Consider the following 25,805-nt stretch of genomic DNA (forward strand, 5'->3'; position numbering starts at 1 on the left):
CTCTGAGGTCTGTATGACCTTAAAAACCACTTTCCACTCACCCCTCTTTATCTCTCCAGCCAGTGGTCTCCTTGACATTCCTCAAAAGACCCTGCACATCTCGGCCTCAGCACCGTGGTTCATTCCTTCACCCACTCAGTATCTACTTATGTTTCAGTTTGTCAGTGAGGCTCTAACTGGCCACCCCGTATAAGATGCATGTTTCTGCTTGTGCCAGGCTGTTGCTCAGTAAGCATCTTAGCTGCCACCGCTTTCACTACAAACGTTTTGCTGCATAACTAATTGGCTGTAAGGCAATTTTGCTGTAAAAGATAAATCATGAAAAATAAAAGGGGGATGTAACGGAACACGAAAAATGAATAACAAAATTACAAACACTTTATTGGCAAATAAAAAAATATCTGAATACATTTAAAATGTGTAGTGCAGATTCATGGCAACACTGAACACACAAGTAACTGATTTTATTTTGTGGATTATACCTAAGCCCTTTCTTTAAAGTCTTTTGTTCATAATATTATAATAAATATATATATAATGTATAATATATATTATAATATATATAATATATATTATTATATATATTATAATATATAATAATAATATATATATATATTTCTTTGCTTGTTGATTTGTCTCCATATTCGGCATTACACTTTTTCTTTCTTCACTAAAATTTCTTTCATCATTAAGAGAGGTGTCAGTTTCCAAATACTAGGATGTTTATCTGTAACTGAGCTTTGTAATTGTTGTGAAAGTTTTCTACACTGTTCTTGGCATATTGTTACATGTCTATTGAGGGATATTCCAAACTTCTGTGGGAAATGTGGGCTCAAAACTATACTACTGAATAGACCGTTATGAGGGCTACGACTTATATAATACAAAAATGTGAGTACTGTGTCAGTGAAGAAACAAAACCAAACTGCCATCCAGTTCTTCAAAAAATTTTTAAGGCAAAATTGCCTTATAGCCGATTAGTTATGCAGTAAAAATGTTTGCAGCAAAGATGTCTACAGCAAAGATGCTTACAGTGAAAATATGAGACACAGTTTCTGTCACTCTACACCTTCAATTACTCTTTATTTTCTCTTCACTTCAGCTGAGGGGAAAAACATTTTATGTAGTGTCAACATCAAGTGCAAAGGTCCAGAGGCAGAAAATTATTTGGTTTGTTCAAGGATGCCAGAGTGGTGTGTGAAGAAAAGGATAATAGACGAGATTTTAAGAGATAATCAGGGGCATCTACAATATTATATATTTATTTACTTGTGTATAGTCTATACCCCCCCCTCCACTAGAATGTAAGTTCAGTGAGATTTTGCTCACTTCTTTGTTCCTATTGAGCAGCTTTGGCAATAGATACTTGCTGAATAAATAAATGAAGAATGTAAAAAGAAAACAGAATACATAAGTAGTGAGAAGGATCGTGTTCGTGAGTTGAAAGACTCAATGTTTTAGAAATGTCAATTCTTTCCAAATTCATCCTAAGCAATTTCAATAAAAATTCAACAGGATTTTCGAAGGAACTTGACAATATGCTACCAAAATTTACATGAAAGAGAAAATGTCCAAAATAGCTAAGATAATTTTGAAAAAGAAACAAGTTGAGAGAAACTTGCTTTACCAGATATCAAGATATTATTAAGTTATAGTACTAGAGTGATGCAGAGTTAGATAGAGCAGTGGATCAGACTAGAAAGCCCCCAAACAAAACCATATATACACATGGCATCTCAATGCATGCCATATGTGACATTACATATGGAGAAGCTGGGACAACTGGTTATCCACGTTGGAAAAAAATTAACCCCCGTACCTTATATCACACTAAGAAAATCAACTCCAAAAGGATTAAAGAACTAAATGAGAAAAGAAATAAGAGTGTCTTAACCTGGTATTCCCCAAAACAAATTTTGAGTTAAGTGTTTGTGTTCAGGAAGTTTATTTGTGAAACTGTGTCAAGGATTGGGAGTCAGAATGGGAAAGAGGCCAAGAGTAGGAGAGACAGCCAATGGGGATGGTTGCCACTGTGGTCAACTGGGTCCTGATGCTGCTCATCTTAGAAATGGAAGAGAAAGTATTTATTCCTGGATCCTGTCCTTCATTCCTCAAGATATTCCTCCATTTTTGGTTCAAGCTGCTGAGTATATGTATTGCCATTTGCCGAGATAAGGGTGACTGGTAGTGAGTTACAGGTTTGGGAGTGAAATAAAGAAAATTGCTTGGGGTTACCTGGGTGATTCAGTAGGTTAAGCGACTGACTCTTGATTTAGGCTTAGGTCATGATCTCACTGTTGTGAGATCGAGCCTGCATTGGGCTCCACACTGAGCGTGAAGCTTAAGATTTCTCTCTCTCTCTCAAAAAATTTTAAATTTTAATACAGTGTAGTTAACATACAGGGTTATACCAGTTTCAGGTATACAGTATAGTGATTCAACAATTTCATATTGGCCATCATATTTTAACTGACATCTGGATCCCCAAACTGTATAAATGTTTATGAGATTTTTATATTCAATCAGAAAAAAATCCTTTGCATTCTGATTTCCTCACATGCAAGTAAGTAATAAAATGACCACAGATTTCCTATTTAAATAAAGATTTGAGAGCCTTGTCTCATTTAAATTCACTCCGGATTATGTAATGGGGGAAAAAAGATATTCTTAGTAACAAGCAAATTTGTACACCATATAAGACTTTTTAAAAAGTGTAAGAAAATTCTTATTGGAAGAACATCAAATAAGATGTAAGTGGGTAAAAGTTTCTGTTCTCCTTAAATTAATATGCATTTTCAATGCATTTCTTTTTTTCAAGTTTTTATTTAAGTTCTAGTTAGTTAACATATATAGTGAAATTGGTTTCAAGTATAAAATTTAGTGATTCATCACTTACATATAACACTCAGTGCATTTCTGATCAGAGATTCCAGTAAACTTGGGAAGGAGGTGGGGGATCTTCTCAAGCTGATTCTAAAAATCACCCCCAGTGGGTCATCAGGATGGTGCTACCTGTGAGCTCTTTTTTTCTTTTCTGTAGCCCCTTTGATTACAAAAGAAAATCTAGTATATAGAGAGGTAAAGGCACTATGTGATTAAAGTGGTGGTTCAGTCACAGTGTAATAATGTAGGGAATATTTTTTAAATTCCCACCTCACATAAAAGCAAAGGGGCAAAACCCATGGGATTATAGGTGTAAACATTACAAATGGGGCAACATATTAGCAACATATATGATGAAGATTTAATGCATATATCAGATAGGCTTTTCTATATTCATTTGACAACGCAAGGAAAGAGACAACCAAACACCACAACAGGAAATATCGACACAGTACTCTATGACAAAAGAGTTCGACGAAGAAGAAAAAAGAAATGACCAGTAACAAATGAAGAATGCTCAAGCACCTTAAAAATGAAGATAGTGCATGTTAAAGCAATAGTTCAGTTAAGATGTTAAATGCTATTATTGTTTAGCTTTGATGAATTTTAAAAGGCAAGATGGTATAGAATTACCACATTAAGAGAAATAACAATATATTCCAAACTGAGCTAACACATGCATAGAAAAATTCTGGGAAGGCATACACAAATGTTTATAAGAAACATTTTAAAATCAGAATAAAAGACAATGTGAAGATATGGCCATTTGGAAAAAATAGTTACTTTAAAGGCATTCACTTTTTGTCTTATGAAAGGTATAGAAAATAATGATAAGCTTTAGCATTAAAAAAAACCAGTTCATTTGTAACATAAAAATCAAGTAAATTCTTATTCACTCTTACTTATTTTCTCATTGTGTTTTCCCGAAGTAGAACTGTTTCCAATATCCATGGAATCTAGAAAGTAATAGGTGGTGGTCAGATGACTATAATTTATAAATAAAAATTACAAATCTTATGACAATTCCTACTGTGGAAGCCTTGAGTTTATAATGATCTTAGTACCATTTCTGTCTTCCTTCTAAAGGAAACAGACAAGTACTGGATTGATATCTAAGGTCTTCCTTTATTTCTCGGAGACTTTGAAAAAACTCTTAATCACTTAAATACATCAGTTTCCTCTTTCATGAAACCAGGGATAGCAACTGTTATCCTGTTAGGCTTTAAATTTTTTATGACAATAAAATAAGATCTTATTTACAAAAGTTACTGAGAAATCACCTGGTTAGTCAATAACATGTGGGAGGGCATCCTTCAAAAACATATGTCGAGTTTAAGAATAGTTATCTGGGGCCTTGGTTTCCTGATAGGTAACAGGGCCATTTGTCTTCCGAGGCTTTTCCAAGGTCGTGACAAAGTGACACTATTATCGACCAGCTGAAGAACACTTGGATTTCTTCATGGACAAGGGTGGATGTCACTATATAAATCCAATACTTTAGTATTGATATATTAATAGAGTAAATGAGATACTGCCATTTTTACCAGTGTATTTCTACTATATCATACATGTAAATCGACCAGCCCACCCTGTTAAACGTGACTGTATAAAGATTTCTTGCCTCCTTGTTATTCCCAAAAGGCTCAGGTCAAGCAAATGCAAAGAATGGGATTTGGGCTTGGATGAATCCCTTCGTTATCAAAGGGTGCTCAGAGTCAAGTCCAGCAGGAAATGAAAGCTCTGACTTCAGACTCCTGACATCCTGTAGCCCGGGGCCATGTGGGGGGTATATCCACCCCAAGACCCTTGGGCAGCCTTACCCATCATGTCAGATGCTTGGCTACTCTTACCCCTTGTTCCTTGGCCTCTTGACATACCTTTTGAAAAACACATGACACAGGAACACTTCTTATTTCCAAGTCCTTGCGGCTCTGCTCCTAAATTGTGATTTGTAAAGAGTTTTCATTTGTATCTCCTCTCTTCCAATGATCCTCTGTTCCCCCACTCCTCCACCAAAAGGTCTCTCTACCTCTGAGATCTCTTTGTTTTTTCCCCCATTGTCTTTGGCCTTTCTCTTCAACCTATTTTTTCACTTGAATCATTTTCTCTTTGCCCCAAATCTGTATTTTTGTTCTTCCATTTTTCTTCATGTGCTTTTCCTATCCATTGATTTATGACATTTATTACCTGCTTTTGTATTTACTTTATGTGATATTCTTAAAATAGTTTTTGTAAATATTCTGTATAACACTATAATAAAGTAAATTTTGCCAGAGAAATTTCCAAATATTGGAATATAGGAAGTGAAATTTTTTTTTCACTCATTCAATAAGCTTTCAAAGCCTCTTTCAGGTGCCAGGTGCTGAGATGGGTGCTGATAATAATTCAGGCACAAGACTACTGAAGCATAGTGGCTGCCAATCTTATGAGCAACCAGGGAATTGACACAGAAATAAATGAGGAAACATATTGAAATATGAAGAAGCATGTGCAAAGATGTAGATCCATTAAGTGCAAGTAACCACAAGAAGTTTAGTATGTCTGAATACGAAGTGAAAGAATAAAGGGCAATGATGAGGATGGAGAAATAAACAGGAGCCCTGGGTTAAGTGACTTTAGAGGCCACATGAAGGAGAACTAACTTAATACTAAAGGAAATGAAAGGAAATGAGATGCAGTTTTGAAAGATCAATTTAGCTAAATCACTTAGCATACATTTGGTGGGAACAAGATTAGAACAGGACCCTGTAGACCTAGTTCAAGTGAGAAGTGATACAGATGTGGATTAGCGCGTTAGCACTAAGAATGGAGATGAAGGGACAGGTCGGAGACATTTAAAAGGAAGAATTGATACAGGTAGGTTATAGATGTGGTGTATCAATTGAGGAGACAACGGTATCAGGGATGACTTTGAGAATTTCATTGTGAAAGAATGCGACAATTAACAGTGTGTTTTAGAGACAGAGAACATTGAAGGAGCAGATATTTGTTTTAAGGAAGAAGATGATGCGCTCAGTTTTGGAAATGTTGTTTGAAGGTTTTGAAAGACACCTAAAATGGAGAAGGCTAGGACCTTCAGGACCTTGGACAGAGGCCAGCCTTCCATTTGGATGAGTGTGTTTAGCTGTTTTGAAGACAGGGCTGGGCTGGATATGTATGCTTAGGAACTGTTAAGTTGTGGGTGGTGATTGAAACCATAGGAGTGGATGAAATTCCTGGGCGAGGCAACTTGTCATCTGTGTGAGTTATAGGGGACACGGATACCTGGACACACATTGCCCTGAAAACTCACTGCTACTGTGAGCCACCCTTTGTGCCAACATTGCTTTTGTCTTGTGGCCGTTTCAGATCCCACAATTTCTCCACCTCACTTCTCTTCCTTTTACATTCTGCCATCTTTCTCTCATCTTTTAACTCTTTCTCTACATGGTTCTCTGTGTGCCTCCCCTTTCTCCTCTCCACTTATTCCCCTAGGTATGTACCTCATTCCATCTATCTTTCTATGCTTCTATCCCTGGATCTAGTTTTATTACTGAAGTAATCCTCTTCCTACTGTCACTTCCTTTTCTATTTTCTCTTTGCTTCTAGTCTGTTTCTTTTAATCTTATCTTGATCTTTTGGCTGTTTTTATAATTATAATCTTTGTCTTTATATTTTATCTATATTCAGCTTCATCTCACAGATTGCTACTTTCATCAAAGTCAAAGGCCTACTCTTTTGACATTGACCACACTGTTGACCATTATTACTTTTGCCAGTTTCCTATGGGCTCTCTACATTGCAAGACTCAGTCAGTCATGGACTTTATTACCATGTTTCTTCATGCAACTTCTGAGAGGTATCTGGAAAATCATCACCCTTCTCCCTCCAAAACTCCCCAATCTGGTGATATTTGGATTCCATGTCCACTTGAAAAAACTTGAAGCTTACTCGGTCAGATGTCTTTCCATTTGGAGACCCTGGACTATCTTTTCCATGCTTCCTCCTTACATTATCCACTCAGTGTCACCTCCCTGCATTCAGGAACACAGCTCATCTTTCTCTTTTGGCTCCCTCAAGCCTGTTGAAATCAGTCCAAATCTGTGCACACATCTCTGCCTATGTATAGGAGTCTGTGTGCATGAGTGTGTGCATTTGTGTGTGTGTGTACATGCTATGTTTTGAGGGGAGAGGTAAGGTAAAGAAAGGAGAGCTTTTCCTCTGTGCAGACAGGAAAACAAAGATAATTCATAATATCAAAACTGGCTTCTCCATCAGATGCTTATAGGTTGGCATCTCTTCTGACTCTCTTCCTCTACTCATCTGAAGAGCTTAGAATTCATAGGACACTGAAGAGAAAGACACACTATAGGCAGTGACTTCGATGTGGTCACACTCATCTATGTTCACTGCTCAGATGAGTTGAGAAAACACCCACTCCAATGACTACACCTTATATCCAACAAAGATTTGCACTGTCACCTTTTCTATCTGGCCGCACCTCATTCTCCTCCTTATTTCTCAATTTTTTGACCATTTTCCTGCCTCATGCATTTCTATCTCCATCACTTGATTCTTTGAGCTTCTCTCCCTGATTTCTCTTGTCCTCTGTGTGGTTTTCTGTCTTTTCGTCAGTGATGTTCTTCATCTCTATTCCTTTTTATTTCTCTATTAATCATTTTTGGTTCTTCCCTTCTAGGTATTTTGTACACCTTATAGCTGGCTCCACTCCTACCATCTTTTTTTCTTTATGATTTTCATTTTTACCTATTATCTATCTATCTATCTATCTATCTATCTATCTATCATCCAAATAGCTGTTAAATAAATTTTCTTGTATCAGGCACTGATACATTCTGCTGATACTATATATCAGTTCCCTTATATCTTCTTTTTGGACTTTGATCATGGGATACAGCTCTTATATTCCTGCCTGTTACATACAGCAGTCACACTTCTTGACCCTTATACATTTGTATGTGTATTTCCTCATCCCAAAATGTGGATGACAAGAATTAGCCTGCCTAAGTCTTAAGGATATTGTTATGACTAAAGTAAAATCTTATTTGCCAAAGTACTTTAAAATAACACAATATAATCAAATTACAATGTAATGGACATCTGTTAAAAACTATACTAAAGTTTGAAAGTTGTTTATCTGAAGCTTTATTTCTGTCTATAATTACATAGCAGGACCAGTTGTCTTTTGAGGCTTTTACAATTACAAATGACATTAGGGTCAATTAATGTATCGCTATAGAAGTCTGAGATCTTAGTGTTAGTAGGCATAACAGTAGGTATTAAAAAAGATACCACCAGTTTGCTATTAATTTCTTCTACAACAGCAATATATAATTACATACATTTATTCAATAGGACTCATCCTGTTAAACATGAATTTATAATAATTTCCTGTCTCCTTCTATTTTCTAAAATGCAGAAAAGGAGTTCCCAGGATTAACTGGATACAGGTCTTCAAGGTGCTCAGAATAAAATCATCAGGAAACAGTAGCTTTTAATTCCTGACATTCTGCAGGCCAAGGCTTGGCATCCTAATCTTCGTTACCTGACCCACTTCTTAGGTCTGAGCTAGAAGATTCCTGAGGTTCTTCCGTGTGGCTCAATTCTGAAAAGTCATCACTGCTGATCCCTGCAGAAAGAAAGAAAATTCCTTAGCAGTCTCAGTCTGTGTCTTACAAACCAATCCGGCACCAAAGTTTTTAAAAGGAAAATTGGAAAGGGAAGCTCATGTAGGAGGAGCAGGAGTATTCCTACTGCCAGGCTACCCTGTGGCTCCATCTGACCTGTCAGTCAAGGTTGCTCCAGGAACCATCCCCGGGGCTGGGCTAGAGGACAACTTTGCCATTTGTCACTATGTCCTACCCTCTCCACTTGTCTTCACATACTTCTTCCAGTTCTGTTGTTTATCCAGGAAGGCTGTGGAAGCAGCATTTTCAAGATGTCAGAGCCTCCATCAGCTAGGCCCTTAATAATCATGTGGAGCAGAACGCCCCTCCACCCTGGGAACTACTTTATCCTATTGAGGCGAATGAAGAATATACTTCTATTTTACCTGTGCCACTGAACCTTTTGAGGACTACATATTGTATCAATTAGCCAATCCCACCTATTTCAAAATGTGTAATATGAATCAATTAAATTACCAACAAATTCATTTTTTTTATTTTAAAGGATATAACAAAAATTTTGAGCAACGTTTTAGTAGTAAAGAAAGATATTTGTTACATCAAAAGTTTTTTTTTTTACATCAAAAGTTTTAATTGCTCTTACGTCTTTTCCTATTGTTTATCCCCCAAATAGATTTGTTTCCAATGTCCGCAGGATCTAAAAAACAAAGGAAAATACAACTAGTCATCTACAACTAAAAGTTGTAAAACTTATGACTACTCACATTGTAGACAGGATTTGGATTAGAAAGATACTATGATGATCATTTCTATTTCTTTCCATCTAAAGGAAAAAGATCACTACTAAATAGAGCCAAGAACCACAATTCTTTGGCCCTAATTGCAAAATCAAAGAAGTTTTGAAAATCCATATTTTTCCTACAGGTTTGCAGCTAAGTACCTTGGCAGTGAATCTGGACTTGAGCTGTCATGAGTCCATGTAAAATCTTTATTTCTCACACTTGGTGTTAATTCACACAATTTGTTGCAGGAACATTAATATAGTATATTTGAGAATGGGATTCTGCCCCAGACCCTCTTGGATTTTTTTTTGTAATGTATAGGATATAAACCACATTGTCTTTCTGAAAAGAGATTATTATTGTATGTCTGGCTTCAAATGTTTGAATAAAAGACTGTGGATGTTTGGTAGGAGTCCAGGCTGCTCTGTCTCTTCTGGTAACTTTCCATATGTGATGTGTAAAACATCCTTAAATGTTTATGGGCTAGAGTTTTCTCATCTGTGAAATGGGGAGAGAACAACAGTTATCTGGCCTATTTCTAAGTTGTTATAAACATAAAAGGATATTTTATCAGTGAAGATATTTTCAAATATCATTATATAGGCCAATGTCATATTAGGGTCATGTGTCAGAAGTTATAAATTGAATTTGATGGTAATAATCAGAAGCTTTTCCTTCTGTTGATAATCAGAGTCTATGATCAGAGTCTTCTGAGTTTTGAGCAAGTTTATGACAAAATCAAGCAATGTCAGATACCCCACTTTCTCTACAGAATAGGAGTGGACAGGGGTAGAAATCACTACATAATTCAATACTTTGGGGTTAATAAATCAGAGAGCATGTCGTACAGATTGTACTGCCATTCAACTAGAGTCATCTTGTTAAACCTGAATTTGTAATGATTTCTCTATTTGCATTTTTCAAAATGGCCAAATGTGATAAATGCAGAGAATGGGATCATAGACTGTGAAGTGTGCCTGGAGTAAAATGCCCAGGAAACAAGAACTCTGAACTCAGATTCTTCATGTCTGGGAGTCCAGTGATGACGGTCCTTACCCTCCTCATCAGGATCACATCTCAGTGCTGAGCTCAAGACTCCTGGAGGCTCTTCTTCTTCACTAGACTCTGAAGAGTCATCAAATTTTTTCACTGCAGAAGGAGCAAATATCCCTTGAAAGTCTCAGTGTATGACAAAGGAACCGAGAGGGAAACACTTGAGAAGTTCTAAAAACCCAGGGCAAGAATATTCCCAAGGATATTTGGAGTCTGGTATTGAAGAAGGCAGATCTTCCCCTTGGCAGCTTCCCTGAATCCCACTTGAAACATGGGGGATGTTTCATCTAAACTTCTAAAACTTCTCAGAATGTTTACTTGAAAAAAAAAAATAATTCTACTGTGTTTGAGTCCTTGACTTCTTTGGGTTTAATTGTTACAACTGTTAGCCTAATTAACTAATACAAAAGTTAAAACAAAACCACTTTAAATTAAAGTAAATTTATATTTTACTTTGAAGGATATAGCAAAGAATTAGAATGAATCTCTTGTGGAAAACGCTATTCATTTGTAACCATGAAGAGTTCTTATTTGCCCTTATCTACTTTCCAAACTCTTTTTTGGGGGGTATAGGTGATTTTCTGATATCCGTGGGCTCCACAAGGTAAAGGGGAGGAAATAATTATTCATACTCAAGAGTCTACAGATTCTGTGACGACTCAATGGGCTTACAATCATAATATTTTTTTTTTATTCCTGAGGGAGAGAGAGAGAGAGAGAGAGCGCGACTGAGCTGGGGAGGGGCAGAGTGAGAGAAGGACACGGAATCAGAAGCAGGCTCCAGGCTCTGAGCTGTCAGCACAGAGCCCGACATGGGGCTTGAACCCACAAGCCATGAGATTATGACTTGAGCCGAAGTCAGATGTTTTACCAACTGAGCCACCCAGGTGCCCCAATCATAATAATGTTTTGATGATCATTTTCTTCACTTTTCTTCAGCTGAATCCAGTTCTGGTGGCCTGGGTTCATAATGCTGAGTTCCTGCTTAAATTTCGTTTTCACTCTCCCTGTGAATTTGTAATTGACTTTGAAACATTACTAGCTCCAGTTTCCTCATCTATAAAGCTGGGATTACTTGGTTACCCTATCTCCCTGTTAAGGTTTTTATGAAAACAAAATGCAGCTTAGTTTACAAACACCCTTTAAAAAATCACAGTGTAAGCCAATGGATTAAGTAATTTGGGTTTGAGAATAGCTGATCAGAGGCCGTTTCCTCACCAATAATTAAATGTCAGCACAAATTATTCTTCGGAGATTTTCTGCATTTGGGACTAATGACAATATTGTGAACAAATAGAGGAACACCATGGTTACCATGTCGGCTAGAATCTAAAGCATATAGGTAGAGAATAAGTACATTATTTCAACCTTTAGCACTAATACATATAATAGTGTATAGTAAAAAAAGTTTGTCATTTTACCAATTCATTTTTGCTACATTTTTTACATACCAATCAAATGGATCAGTACAGTTAAACAACAATCAATAATGCCTTCTTGTCCCCTTCTATGTCCCAATAGGCTCAGAGAAATTAAATGCAGAAAATAATCTCGTAGAAGTAATAGCATTAAGGCATATGGGGCGTGCTCAAAACAAGATTCATCAGGAAAACAGAGCTTTGGATTCAGACTCTGAGTATTTGTTACCCAGGGTTTCAATCCTAATATTCTTACCTACTGTAATATGGAGTGGTGAGCAGGCAGCTTCTTGGGACTCTTTTCTCTTCCTCGATTCGAATGAGTCAAGGTTATTGGTCACTGCACAAAAGAATAGGAATCTTTAGGGGTCCCAGTGTATGACTAAGAAACTGAAATATTAGCAGGAAATCTCCTCATAAGAAAACCTAGAAAAATCTTGAAAACCAATGCATGCCATGGCCTGCAACAGTGCTACCTTGCTTGGTCTGTCCTTCTAAGCCACCTGCCTTGTATGATCGTCACCTCCATCCCCTGTCCCCAGAGGCAAGGGGCAACTTTGCAGTGCTTGAACCTTACCTTCCTACACTTCTTCCTCTTCTACTTCTTAGCGCCTCTACTGTCACTTCACACTTCCTATCTCTGCTGTTTCTCACGCAGGGAACCTTTGGAAATCTTGTGTTGACGATAGCAAGCTTCCTCTACTCCTTGCCAACCTGGTGCCATGATGAAAGTTGGCAAGGCTGAGAAATAAGCTCTGTGTCCATATCATAGACATATTTTGGGGTTGCCTTTTAGAACAGTTTGCTAACCCTAAGACCAAAGCAAAATGCGCACTCTTTAAAATTTGAAGCAAATTCACATTTTACTTTGACGGATATAGTGAGCAATGAGAATGAACATATCATTTAGTTATGGTTCGTTTGTAACATCAAGACCAGGTAACATTTTTATTTGTTCTTACATATTTTCCAAGTATGTTTCCCCCAAATAGGCATGTTTCTAATATCCTATGGGTCTAGAAAGTAGAAAGAGAAAACGAATCACCAATTTGTGCACTAAAGAGCTCCAAATCTTAGGACAGCTCCTGCTACCCATGGAATTGAGGAAACACATTTTGATAATTGTTTTTAGCTCTGTGTTATAAAACAAAAATGCAGAATCCAGGATGCTAGTCTTGTCAGTCCCATTAATTTGCCATGATACTTTGTAGAAGACCTTGATATGATTGCGTTTTCTCTAGAAAACAAGGGTAACAGTGTTTAGTCTCCTTACCCCTTAAGATTGTTGTGAATTAAAAAATAAAGGTATTATTTGCAAAAGTCCTTTGAAAAATCACCATATATGCCATGAATTGCTGAAGAACTCTCAAAAACGATACTTGGGTTTCAGAGTACTTAATCTGAATCTTTTTTCTGCTAACACTAGATAGCTGGATGAGTTGTCTTTTGACACAATTTGTGATCAGAAGACAATATGACCTTCTAATAAAGGAATATTTAGCCTTCTGTTCCCTGTAGAAATCACTGTATAATTCCAACACTTTATAAGCAGAGAAACTAGCTAATTTGAAAAACAAACTCATCATTTTGGAAACCTCTTTCTACTATAGAATCCATACATGGATGCATGTATTGATAAATAGGACCTATCAGGCAATAGGCCTCATCTTCTATAAGTATATATATATATTTCTTATATGATTTCTTATCTCCCTTCATTTCCCAAAAAGGTCAAATGAAATAAATGCAGAGAATTGGATTCCAGGATAAACTGAATCTATCATACAGAATAGGCACAGGGTAAGATGCATCAAACTGTAGCTCTTAATTCAGATTCTTGCAGCCAAAGCCTGCTTTCCCACTGTCCTACCAGGTCCATTTTCCAGTGCTGACGTGGAGGCTTCTGGGGGCTCATCTCCATCACTGGATTCTGCAGAGTCACTGCTGATCACTGCACAGAGGAGCAAAACCCTTTAGTTGCAGGTGGGGCCAATGAGCCCACAGAGCAGGCAACACTGTAAAAGAGCACTAGAAAGACCTCGAAGCTAAGTTAACGCAAGGCACCCTGGTCTGTGCGTGAATGTGTATGACTTGTGGGCTGCTCCAGGTCCTAAACCAAAGGTGACGGAATCCATGCACGGAGGGCAGCTTTGCTCATCCTGCCAACACTCTTCTTTCCCCACTGTCCTGCGACGTCCTACGCCTGCCCTTATGCTACCTCTTACTCCTGCTCTCATGCTACCTCTATCTTTTTTTCTCAATTTATTTCTTGACTTTCCTCTTGGCTCTGACCATTTCTCTTACTTAGGCCTCTCTTTCGGGCAACGGTATCTCTTTACACCTCTCTTTGTCTTCCATCTCCTCTCATGAATATCTTGGCTCTCTGACTTTTTTTTCCCTTTTCTTCCACATCTAACCCCATACTTTCTTCTTTTGATTTAGAAATGGTCTCCTGTACATTAATACTTAAACCTAACCTTTCTGTCTTTTGGTATTTTTCCAATTACTGGGACTTTCTCCTGCAGAGCTCACTGCCTAACTGGTTCCTCACCCCTTGCCTCCATCCAAGGCCACCTGGACTGCCTCGATGGACCCTGCTGACATGTCCCAGCCCCTTGCCTGGAACTGGTGACTCACATTACACACTCGTACAGTCAGACTTACCTATTATGTCAGAGGCCTGGTTACAGTTGGTCCTCGCTTGGGCTTGCCGATCAACTGTCAAGTTAAAAAATGGCTTTTCCTTCTTTATATCCACCAGATATACAGAACAGGAATTTATTTGGATCCCATGGCCTGGTAGCTCTACTCCTGGATCAAATTGTAATAAATGAAGAATTTTCATTTGTCTCCCCCAAAGGGAGTAAACATGCTTTACTCCTATTGGTAAGTCCTTCTCCCTGTAAATCCACTGCAGGAATGAAGCTTCACCCCCCACCCCTCTCCCTTCCTGCTGCTTAACTGTGTCCCTTCCTCTGTGCCTGTCTGGATTCTGGGCTTTGGAGGTTTTTTGTTTTTATTTTCTATTCCCATCCTTTTATGAATTACTTTTTGCTCTTTTAAAAATAAGAAGTATATTGGGATACCTGGGTGGCTCAGTCAGTTAAGCATCTGATTCTTGATTTCAGCTCAGGGCATGATCTCATGGTTCATGAGTTCAAGCCCTGAATCAGGCTCTGTGCTGTCAGCTGGGGCTTCTCTCTCTCCCTCTCTCTCTCTCTACCCCTCCCTGCTCACATGCACACACTCTCTCTCTATAAAATAAGTAAACATAAACAAATTAAAAATTAAAATTATATTTTCTGTATAATGTACATAGATAAAAATAAGCAAATCATAAATTTTGAATCACCACAAAGTGAGCATATCTGGGTAACTATCACTCGGGTCCAGAAATAAAAGATTACTAATACCATGGAAGCCTTTTAGTGATGCCTCCCACCAATTGTCTCCATCATGTAATTCAAATTAATCACCACTTTGATTAGTAATTCCACTGATAATTAATTTTGTCAGTTCCAAAATATACACAAGTTTGTATAAATAGAATCATGCCTTTTCTCTCTCATTTGCTATTTCTCTTTCTGTCATGGGGCAGGGTGATCAATTCACGTCCCTTTCTCAGCATTATGTGTGTGGTAGTCATCTGTATTCACTTTGCTTTTTCACTGCTGTATAGTATTCCGTTGTAGAAATAACCCATTAAAAATAAAACCATAAAAGTGAATTTGTGCCATTTCAAGATTTTAGTTATTATGAATAGTACTGACCTTATATGTATTTCTTTTAGTTTTTTTTGAACAATGTGCATTTCTGTTGGTTTCTGTTGAGGAATGCAATTGCTGAGTCACAGGGTATGTGTATTTTCAACTTTGAAAGAGTATACCAAACTATTTTCCAAAAGCATGTGTAAAGGCAGAGATATAATTGAGAGATCTAGGAAAATTCAAGTAAAGAAATGGAATTTGGTGTGGTGGGAACTTGGTGGAAGGGAGAATGAAGGGGGAATATGTAACTGCATGGGAAGTATCCTTCAATACTACATACCAAGCTGTGTTGACCTCATGCTGAGGGCCACAAGAAGGCACTGGGTTTAAATAGGAAAGACATATGAACTGGTTTGCATTTTTGATATGCCCATTGAACTGAAGTGTGGAGAATGGATCTGAGGGGAGCAAGACAGGGAGGAGGCCAGCAGGAGAGTTCCTCTGTTTGAAGTGAGAAGTGATAGGAATCTAGATTAGAGTGAGCATCCTGGAGATGGAGAGAAATGAGCAAGTTGGACATATTTTAAAGTTGGAATTGACAGAAGTGGCAAATAAAGTCAGTTGTTTTAATCCACTGAATTTGGGGATTGTTTGTTACACAGCAGTAGATAACTGATACAGCCTCCAAATAGAGAGAGCTTTCAGATCTTTGAATACAAAAATTTAGGCACTTGAAGGGATGAATCTAGAAAGCAGGTCCAGACTGGAGATGTGTGTGTAGGAATCCATAGATCACAGATGGTGACTGAAGCCATGGAGAAATGAAATGCCTGGGTAAATGCTTACTTTTATCTGAGGGGGTTAGAAGGCCATTTTGGTCATTGCAGACACCTTACCCTTCTCAACGGTCTTAGAAAGGGCCCTTTGTGCTTTCTTTCCAGTGACCGACTCTTCAAATTGGACAATGTCTTGATTTGTCTTCTGTCTCATCAGTTGGTCCACTCTTCACCAGTTTTTCATTTATGGTCCCTTAACTCATCCTCTACATAGCTCTCTCTATGCCTCCTCCCATTTTTCTCTATTTACTGGTATTCATTTCCTTCTGTATATTTCTCTATCATGCTCTTTTTCTCAACATTTTTTTATCACTGTCTCCCAGGGCCCAGCAGTGTCTAGGATGGGGCAGGGGAGGTTGTGAGGGCACAAGAAACCAAGAGTAAGATTTTCTTTACATGTGCCCAGGGCCTTGCTGCCTCCCCCGAAAACTGGCCCTGCTGTCCTCCACCTGATTTTTCAGTGTATCCATTCTGTTACATTTTCTACTTTCTCCTATTCTTTGTTTCTTAATTATTAAAGTGCCTCTTCTATACTGATTTTTTCTTTCTATTCATCTTCCCCATCTCAAGCATTCCAATGATCATCAAAGTTCTCCCCCTGTGCCACTGTCCTCTGCTCCAAGTCCTTCCATCTGTCACTTCTTTCCTAAAAGTCCTTCACTGGGGCTTCTGTACTCACAAACTGACCAGCAGCATCACGCATGGCTTCCATGTTTCTGCTACAACTTCTGAAAAGCAAGTTGCAAATTACTCCTTTTCATCAACTCCACAAAGTGGTACTGTTTGGATTCCATGCCAATTTATCTAAAACCTATGTAGTTCATGTACTTTGCCACCAGTGTTCCATGGTTCACTTTTTCATATTTTCTCTCCTCACATCCTCTCTTCAGGGACACCCCCTCCATTAAAGACCTGAGCTCTGTTTCCTGCTTGCTTACTTAAAAGTAGTCAGAGGCTGTGCACAAGGCTGTGGGTCTTGGATAGGGCCAGAGAGGTGGTTGGTAGAAAGAGAAAAGAGGAAAGCTTTTTTTCTCATGGAAAAACAAGGATAGAATTAGAATATTGGTAGGAAAAGTAACAATTACTTTCTTCATCACAGGGCAATGTGCTAGGTGTCTCTTCTCTTGTGTCTCCATTATTCACGTGGATAGGTGCTTGTTCACAGGACTCTGAGGATAAAATAGACCACAGCTGAGTTCTGACAGAGGGACCTTATTCTGCCCATTTCCATTTTGCATCTCACCTGACTTCTCTTTTCTTCTCATGTTTCTACTATAGCTTGTCTGCATATATTGCCACCTTCACCTCATGAAAGTGTCTATGCTTCAGTGATTCTGTGGCCAATCTCTCCCTGACTTCTTTTGACTTTTCTTTCTGTCTCTCTTCCCCGATTAGGTACTGCAGAATTTCATCCTGTGTCTCTTTGTTAGTCCTTCCTAACTTTTCTTCCTCCAGGTCTCTCCCATCAATTTATTAGCCTCCACTACTGCCCCCTCTGTGTCTGCATGAGTTTCCCCTTCTTTGTTAATAGATATTTCCTTGGGTTGTGCAAGACTCCATTCTCTACCACCAGCAAGGACTCCTTGGCCTCTCTATGCTCATGCAAACCCAGGCAATCAGTCTTACCTGCTGGCTCAGACTCTTGGGCACACTCTTTATTTGCTTCTTGGCTTTCTAGTGCATCATTGTTGTCACTCGTTGTATCTTTTCTGTTTGCATTTATCTGTTCTGTTTCACAGAGGTTCTCCGAGAGTCCATTTTCAGATGGGGTTGTACCTAAACCATGTTTTGATTCATAGATGTTTTATTCTCCTCTATATTAATCAGGGCCCAACAGGAAAATACAAATCGCTCTAGCTTTTACAGTAGAGGGGATTTAATCCAGGGGGTTGGTTATGCAGTTGAAGGAACAGCTAAGAAGTCCAAATAAAAGAATGCAGGAACTGGAAGAATATTTAACAGTAAGCTGTGGGAGGGCCGGAGGGTGAGCCCAGAGGCCAGGATCAATGGGTGGATGGAAGCTGGCCCCTGGCTGGCCTGCTAGGTGGGAAGTAGTATCATGGGCGAGATGTAGCCGTTGCCAGAATTATGGACAGATCCGACTTCTCCCTTGTTCCTATTCTCCAATCTCTTGTTAGTGCCCCATGTCGGGAACTCAACAGGAAGCCAGCAACAAAAGGAGCTGGCAAGTAAGTCCACAGGGGACAGTGTCCAGAGATAGAGGGCAGAGCAGAGCAGCGGAAGGTAAGGAATGAATTCCAGGGCAAACACCCCAGGACTTCCTTGGAGAAATTGCAGAAGGAAAGATGGACATTCTGGGTAATCAGCGATACAAAGAAGCAGCCCCCACCCTTCTAGCACATTCCAGAATGGAACGAGAACAGCAAGGGATCACAGAATACAGTCAACAGGAACAGACCGTTGTAAGATGAGGACTGTGGGCATGACCAGGTCAGGCTTCGATATGAGTTTTCACCAGTTCCTAAGGGGAAGAAATTGGAAGTTTCTTTCAGAAACTGAAGTATGGTCTGTGCTGTTCTTCCCTAATCCCCTTTTTTATAAAGTGGGAGGTGAAGATCCCCTCCAGGTATCAATACAGAGGCCATGTGGGCTTGGCAAATCCCACACAACTCTTGTAGTCAGACCCCAGTTGGCAGAGTGGAGGACGAGGGTCGCCCGCATCCCAGGCTACGAGGGCCTCGTTCAAGCCATCTCACTGCATGTCCTACACGAGGTACTTAAGTAACTGGAGATGGTTGATCCTGACTCCAGTGGCCTCAGTGATGCCACCTTTGCTTCCAAAGCTGCCCTGACCAGCAGACTTACCTGAGTTCTTACAAAGTTCTGGGGCTTTGTCCCTACCTCCTCTCCCTCCACACCCTCCCTTTTCACATCTGTTCAGTCTATCTCGCTGGCCTGTTCATGAGGATTCTGGGTCTGATTCTCCCATTTTTGGTATTTTTTTTTCTGTATCTTTCTCTGCATATATTTCCCAATTTTTGTCTCATGTTTCTGTCTTTTTCATTAGATTACTGGAATGGCAGTACAGGGTTATTAATGCAGACTCTGTCACAGCCAAAAGGTAGAAACAACCATCACTGACTGAGGAATGAATAAGCAAAATGTTATATAGCCATACAAGGGAATACTAACCACTAATAAAAAGGAATGAAGGACTGATTCATGCTACAACATGGATGAACCTTGAAAACATCACACTGAGTGAAAGAAGCCAGGCACAAAGTCCATGTTTGTATGATTCCATTTACATGAAATGTCTGGAAGAGGTAAATCCAAAGAGACAGAAACTGGACTAGTGGTTGCCAGAGGCTCGGGAAGAGGGGCATAGGGAGTGACACGGAGCTTCCTTCTAAGGTGATCCAAATATGTTGGAACTAGATAAACGTAGTAGCTGCACAACATTCTGAATGCACTAAATATCACTAAACTGTATACTTTAAAATGGTTAATTCTCGGGGAGCCTGGGTGGCTCGGTCGGTTGAGTGTCCAACTTTGGCTCAGGTCATGATCTCAAGGTTCATGAGTTCAAGCCTCGCATCGGGCTCTGTGCTGACCGCTCGGAGCCTGGAGCCTGCTTCCGATTCTGTGTCTCCCTCTCTCTCTGCCCCTCCCCTGCTCATGCTCTGTCTCTCTCTCTCTGTCAAAAATAAACATTAAAAAGAAAAAATTTAAATAAAATAAAATAAAATAAAATAAAATGGTTAATTCTATGTTATGTGAATTTTACTTCCATCAACACACACACACAGACTCTGGGTTCAAAATGCCTGGGTTCATCCTTGCTCATCTGATTCCAGGCTAACTGCCCACAGGGTCTGCAAAATGAGCACATAAGCAAGGCCAACCTCCAGTGGCAGCCTGAGCACTGTCAGGCTACAAACCTACAACGGTCAGAGCAAATGTTTAATCAGTGAGGTGTTAGTAACATGGGTATTTCGGGGCACCTGGGTGGCTCAGTCAGTTGTGTCTGACTCTTGATTTTGGCTCAGATCATGATCATTGTTTGTGAGATCGAGCCCTGTGCTGGGCTTTGTGCTGATAGCACAGGGACTGCTTGGGATTCTCTCTCTTCTTCTCTCTGCCCACACCCTCCTCTTCCCATGCACTTTCTCTCTCAAAATGAATAAACAAGCTTTAAAAAAAAATAACATGGTTATTTCTATTCTTTTAACCCTTTCTTCCCTGTTTTCATTTCCCTTCCTTCTCTCCCTCAAAGTGCCCACATCCTCCCCTCCATCTCTGTACCACTTCCTCTTTTCTGTGACTGGCATTCTCTGAATAGCATCTTGAACAACATCCCCCACATTGAAATTGGTCCCATCTGCCATCATTTAATATTGACCATGGGCCCAGTTCTTAGCCTTTCACAGCTTTACACTGATCTTCTCCTATAGGGGCCTTTCTAAATCTCAATTACTTCCTGGTAGTTAATCTGCTTAAATCTGGTTTTACTGACACACTGGGTTTCTGTCCCTTCATCTTGGTTATTGGGCCAATAGTCTCTTGTCATAGCTACTCCTCCAGGATTTTGCCTCTGGTTAGATGCTCACACGAATACCGCTCCTTGCCTTCTCCTTGGTCCTTAACATTTCTTCCCTGATTCCCCAAATCCACTCAGGACTCGGACCTGAGTTCCCTTTCTCCTTTTCTTCTTTGCAGATGAGAATCAGTATTTATCAGGTTACAATCACCTTGTTCAAGGCTCAGTTGGATATTAGGACTGTTCACCGCCTCTTCTCCATCACTTTCTTGGTAACTAAGTTTTTCTTGGATTGCTGAAGAGAGGGAGACAGAGGAGGCAATTAGGGATCCCCATCAGAGACCAGGAACAATACCTCAATATTGCACAGTTACCAACTCCCATTCCCCAAGCTCAGTGTCTCTGATCCTCTTTGTAAAATTCCCCCATCATCCCTGGGATAGAAAAGAGAACTCCCAGCAAGAGAATCTATGTTTCTCACACAGAAAGGAGCTCCTCCAATATAAGGATAAAGGAAAACATCATGATGCTATTAGCCTTGTAAAAGAATTTGTGGATGGCCAGGAAATGTATGTATCAAAATAAGTAAAAGGACTGAAATGTGTTTCTGAACTGTTCAAACTGAAAGGAAGAAACAGGGATTTCCTTGGGAGATGAGCTAAGCTCCTAGAGAGATCCCTGGGTATGAAAGAGAAAGCCCAGCTACTTTAAAGATGCTGCTAGACAAGAGGAGGGTTGGGGTAGGGAGGGTGGGGGCTTCCCAAAGACACAAAGCAGGGGACACCAGGAGGAATGTGACAGACCTCCCAGGGGCCCAGGTGCTGGGAACAAAGGACAATCCGCAGCTCTGAGCACTGAGCAGACTGCAGCGCTGGAGGACGACCCCAGACGCCTTCCCCGTGGGCTCCGGGCTCCGGAGGCTGGGACACCAGCCCAGCGCCCCTGCCTGCAGGTGACCCAGCACACATGGGAGGAAGGAAATGAACCAGGAAGCCTGGTGGGGAGGGCTGTCTGTGGGGAGTCCAGAGAGGAGGGGGTGCCAGGGAGGAGGGGACCCGCTGCCTCAGGGCTGATGACGGGAGCTCCTCCTGGGGCAGCGCCAGTGGGGGTGAGTTCCACTGGACGGTGGGAGCCACGGGTGCTTCGTCATCCCAGGACGTGGCCTCAGATCCTGGGAAAACCAGGTGGAAGATACGAGAGAACAAAGGGAAAGGTGAAGGGGGCCTGTGCGTGGAGGGTCCCATGGGGGCTCAGGGGCCTCTGAGCACCAGATGAAGGTGGGAATTGGGGTGCAGGAGAGGGTGCCGTACTCGGGCCACAACCCCCAGAATCTTGGCTTTGGGTCCCTGACCGTCAGCTCCCGGGCACAACAGGGTCTGGGAGGTGACAGCTGCCACCTCCGCAGGGACAGATGGGCAACAGCGAGTGTAGGTGTGGGTCACCCCAGCTCGGGGAGCCCTGGAAACTAACATGTGTGATGTGGACAGTGAACCTGGAAGGGGGGGGTGGTCCCTGCAGTCCACGGAGAGGATCAGAGCCAGTTGACATGTAACCTCCATTCCCTTTGTTCCCATGGCCAGGGGCATCCTGGTTGCAAATGTAATATTGACTTGAAATTTCTGATTAGGTATTTAATTTCCTTTATTCCATTTCTAACTGTACTGACTTGCTGTAGAAATTTTGTTCTCAGATAAGGTTACTGTTGACACAAGTCAACAAAGCACATACTTTTTAATTTTTTCCTTGCTTATAAAACTGTTGATATCCTTTATTGCCTATTAATAAACTTCTAATTTCTTAGCTTTTTCTTTCTTTGAAGAAAATCTTCTTCAAACTTATCTCTCACAAATCAGATCCACAGTCTGCTTCTCACTCTCTGAGACAAATCAAATTTGTCTTTGGTTTTTTGTTTTTTGTTTTTTAATTTTTTTTAACGTTTATTTATTTTTGAGACAGAGAGAGACAAAGCATGAATGGGGGAAGGTCAGAGAGAGGGAGACACAGAATCTGAAACAGGCTCCAGGCTCTGAGCTGTCAGCACAGAGCCCGACGCGGGGCTCGAACTCACGGACCGCGAGATCATGACCTGAGCCGAAGTCGGACGTTTAACCGACTGAGTCACCCAGGCGCCCCATCAAATTTGTCTTTGTTTTGAAGACAGGCTGGACCCTTGGACACTCCATGCCTGATCCCATAATGCCAGCCCTCCTCAGGACATGTGAGCCTTCTTCTTATGATGTGTCTCTCCCTTATTTGGAGAACTCCACTGACACTAAACTCTGTTGAAACAAAAGGTTTTCTAGGCAAGTAAAAAAATTATACATACACACACACACAAGCATTCTCTTAATTCTTGCAGGCCTTAAAATAAATGAAAATAAAATCATTTTAAAAAATCATGCTTTCCCAGGAAAAAAATCGAGAATCAAACCTTTAGTTTTGTAGAACATGTGGCAGAGCATTGTTTTTGTGATTATTTGAATAATGTTCGTTTCACCCCGAAAGACTTAATAAAACCAATTCTCCAGACACCTGGGTAGCTCAGTCAGTTGAGAGTCCAACTTCGGCTCAGGTCGTGATATCACGGTTTGTGAGTTTAAGCCCTGCATCAGGCTCTGTGCTGACAGCTCAGAGCCTGGAGCCTGCTTCCGATTCTGTGTCTCCTCTCTCTTCACCCCTCCTCTGCTCTCTCTCTCTCTCTCTCAAAAATAAACAAACATTAAAAAAATTAAACAACAACAACAACAACAATTCTCCTTCTTTAAGGGTAAATTTAACCTTGGGTTAATTTTCTGGCTCGTTACTCTGGAAACCTAATCAAGGTGGCCTCTCTCCTGTGTTATTAGGCCAACATCAGCCTACTTAAAACCTAGTGTAGGGGCACCTGGGTGGCTCAGTCGGTTAAGCATCTGATTTCTGCTCAGGTCATGATCTCACGGTTCATGAGTTCAAGCCCCACGTCGGGCTCTGTGCTGACAGCTCAGAGCCTGGAGCCTGCTTTGGATTCTGTGTCTCCCTCTCTCTCTCCCCCTCCCCTACTTGCAGTCTGTGTAGCTCTCTCAAAAATAAAATAAGCATTAATTTTTTTTTAAAAGCCCTCGTTTAGCCCTAGTTTAGGGTTAAAAATGACTGTAAAGTGCATGTGGATTGGGAGGGATTATCTGGAGACTACAAAGCACACTCTGGTCTTCCTTCAGTGTGGTGACTCTTTAACTCTCCTTGTCCCTTGTGAGGTCCCTGAAACTTATAACTACAGCTCTGTTACATGAGATATTGATACCCATGGGCATGGTGCTGCTAAGCCAGGGTGGGTCCTTTATCCACAGCTAAGCTGACAGTTGAGTTGGGTAGTAGTCAACTTGGTGGACTGCAGTGTGGACCACTGCAAGGAGTCCCACAGTTGGCCTGTTGGGATGCTGTATTTCCTATAATGTGTCCTTCTAAGTCAATCTGATGCCATTTGTCTCTGGTTATCCTGTGAGTCTAAAGGCCTAGTTAAGCAGACCTCCAGATGGGTGTTTCCTATAGCCATTATACCATAAGCTTTAAGAAGGCTCATGATTTGTGTTTTCTTATATCCTCACTGCCCGGCACTGTATGTAGCAAACTGTAGTGGCTCAATATACACCTGTCCAAAAAAAAAAAAGAAAAAAATATAAAACATCAAAAGATAGATAATAAGCCTAATTACCATTTTCGAAGCTGTTATAAATGTGATTTAAATCAGGGTATTCTTGCATGTTGACCTCGCTGAACAATGCTTCTAGAAGTGGCAGGTCAAATGTCTTCTCCAGCTCATTTAGAACATTATACACCACTCTTTGTACAGGGACCAGGTTTCTACAAGAATCTTGACAATCCTTAAAAAAATATTGAATAGAGAAAATATAAATACAGACTTCCAAGTTACAGAAGAGCCCCCAGAAAGTGATTTTATGGGTAATGTATTCCAGGTTCCCTCCATAGATACCTTCTCATATAAAGTTTTAGAATTTCTACATATTTGTATGTAACTCCTTCCTCCTTAAAAATATTCACTTGTAAAACTGATCTCCTCACCGTCATTTACATTAGATGTGAGAGCACCTTTGAAGAGTAACAGTTTCAAAGTTAAATAATATGTAGCCCTTTAAGAACCTGGCCAGATGTTTTAGGAATACATGTTTAGGAATGATGAGCAGCTGTCCTGTTACGTGCACAATCCTTGCCTTTTCCCCAGGACTGACTTGGTCTTAAAGAGCTCAAGGAAAGCAGGTGACATTCTCCCCTTTTGTGAACGTGGCCATAGAGAAAGCATATTCATAGGGCAAAGAGAAGACTTGCATTGGGGCACCTGGGGGGCTCAGTCAGTTAAGTGTCCAACTTTTGATTTTGGCTCAGGTCATGATCTCACGGTTCATGAGCTCGAGCCCCTAGTCAGGCTGTGTGCTGACAGTGAGAAGCCTGCTTGGGATTCTCTCTGGCCCTCTCTTTCTGCCCCTCCTCTGCGTGTGCTTGCTCTCTCACTCTCTCAAAATCAATAAATAAACATTAAAAAAGGAAGACTTGCATCTCTGTATCTCCATTAATGCCTACTACTAAAATTCACCCAAATTCCAAGTCTCCAGAGGTACCATTAAAAAAAAGAGAAAAAGAAAAAAAGGAAAAGAACCCTAATAGCTGAAAACTGCTGGAGAAAGAATAACAATCATCAATTCCCACATTTGGTCCTAACAGGACACCAGTTTCCTGTAGGCTTTAATGTTTTCAGATCTAAGGACTCAAACTGATGTCCATTGAAATGTGTTAATTATTATTCTATTAAATTAACTCATTTACATTACACAGCAATTCATTAAAATTACCTTTAATTCTTAGTTTATGCTATATTCTATGCATTCCTACAAGGCATTACGCATCTCTGGAGAACTCCTGGTTCAGATCCAGCCCATTTGCAGTGCTGTTTAGCACAAGTCCAGTGGGCACCACGGAGCTCTAGTCCCTAAGTGAGAAGCAGGG

At 40.3% G+C, this 25,805-nt stretch overlaps 1 protein-coding gene across 6 annotated transcripts in view; it reads right to left on the reverse strand.

Moving 5' to 3' along the window:
• SP100 (SP100 nuclear antigen) overlaps positions 1-25,805 on the reverse strand; it is a 100,061-nt gene that overhangs the window by 32,072 nt on the left and 42,184 nt on the right. For 5 of the 6 annotated variants that reach the window (XM_058701927.1, XM_058701912.1, XM_058701920.1 and 2 more), the window contains 13 exons: positions 24,499-24,667; positions 21,019-21,102; positions 18,726-18,788; positions 17,933-18,082; positions 17,392-17,475; positions 14,428-14,574; positions 13,634-13,714; positions 12,020-12,103; positions 10,349-10,441; positions 9,154-9,207; positions 8,429-8,512; positions 4,761-4,820; positions 3,786-3,839 (listed from right to left, as the gene is read on the reverse strand). In XM_058701927.1, the coding sequence (XP_058557910.1) occupies positions 3,786-3,839; positions 4,761-4,820; positions 8,429-8,512; positions 9,154-9,207; positions 10,349-10,441; positions 12,020-12,103; positions 13,634-13,714; positions 14,428-14,574; positions 17,392-17,475; positions 17,933-18,082; positions 18,726-18,788; positions 21,019-21,102; positions 24,499-24,667 (1,207 nt within the window). The remainder of the gene's footprint in view (positions 1-3,785; positions 3,840-4,760; positions 4,821-8,428; positions 8,513-9,153; positions 9,208-10,348; positions 10,442-12,019; positions 12,104-13,633; positions 13,715-14,427; positions 14,575-17,391; positions 17,476-17,932; positions 18,083-18,725; positions 18,789-21,018; positions 21,103-24,498; positions 24,668-25,805) is intronic. The other variant, XM_058701933.1, reaches the window with a different exon arrangement.

The sequence above is a fragment of the Neofelis nebulosa genome, chromosome 2, assembly GCF_028018385.1.
Source record: "Neofelis nebulosa isolate mNeoNeb1 chromosome 2, mNeoNeb1.pri, whole genome shotgun sequence".
NCBI lineage: Eukaryota > Metazoa > Chordata > Mammalia > Carnivora > Felidae > Neofelis > Neofelis nebulosa.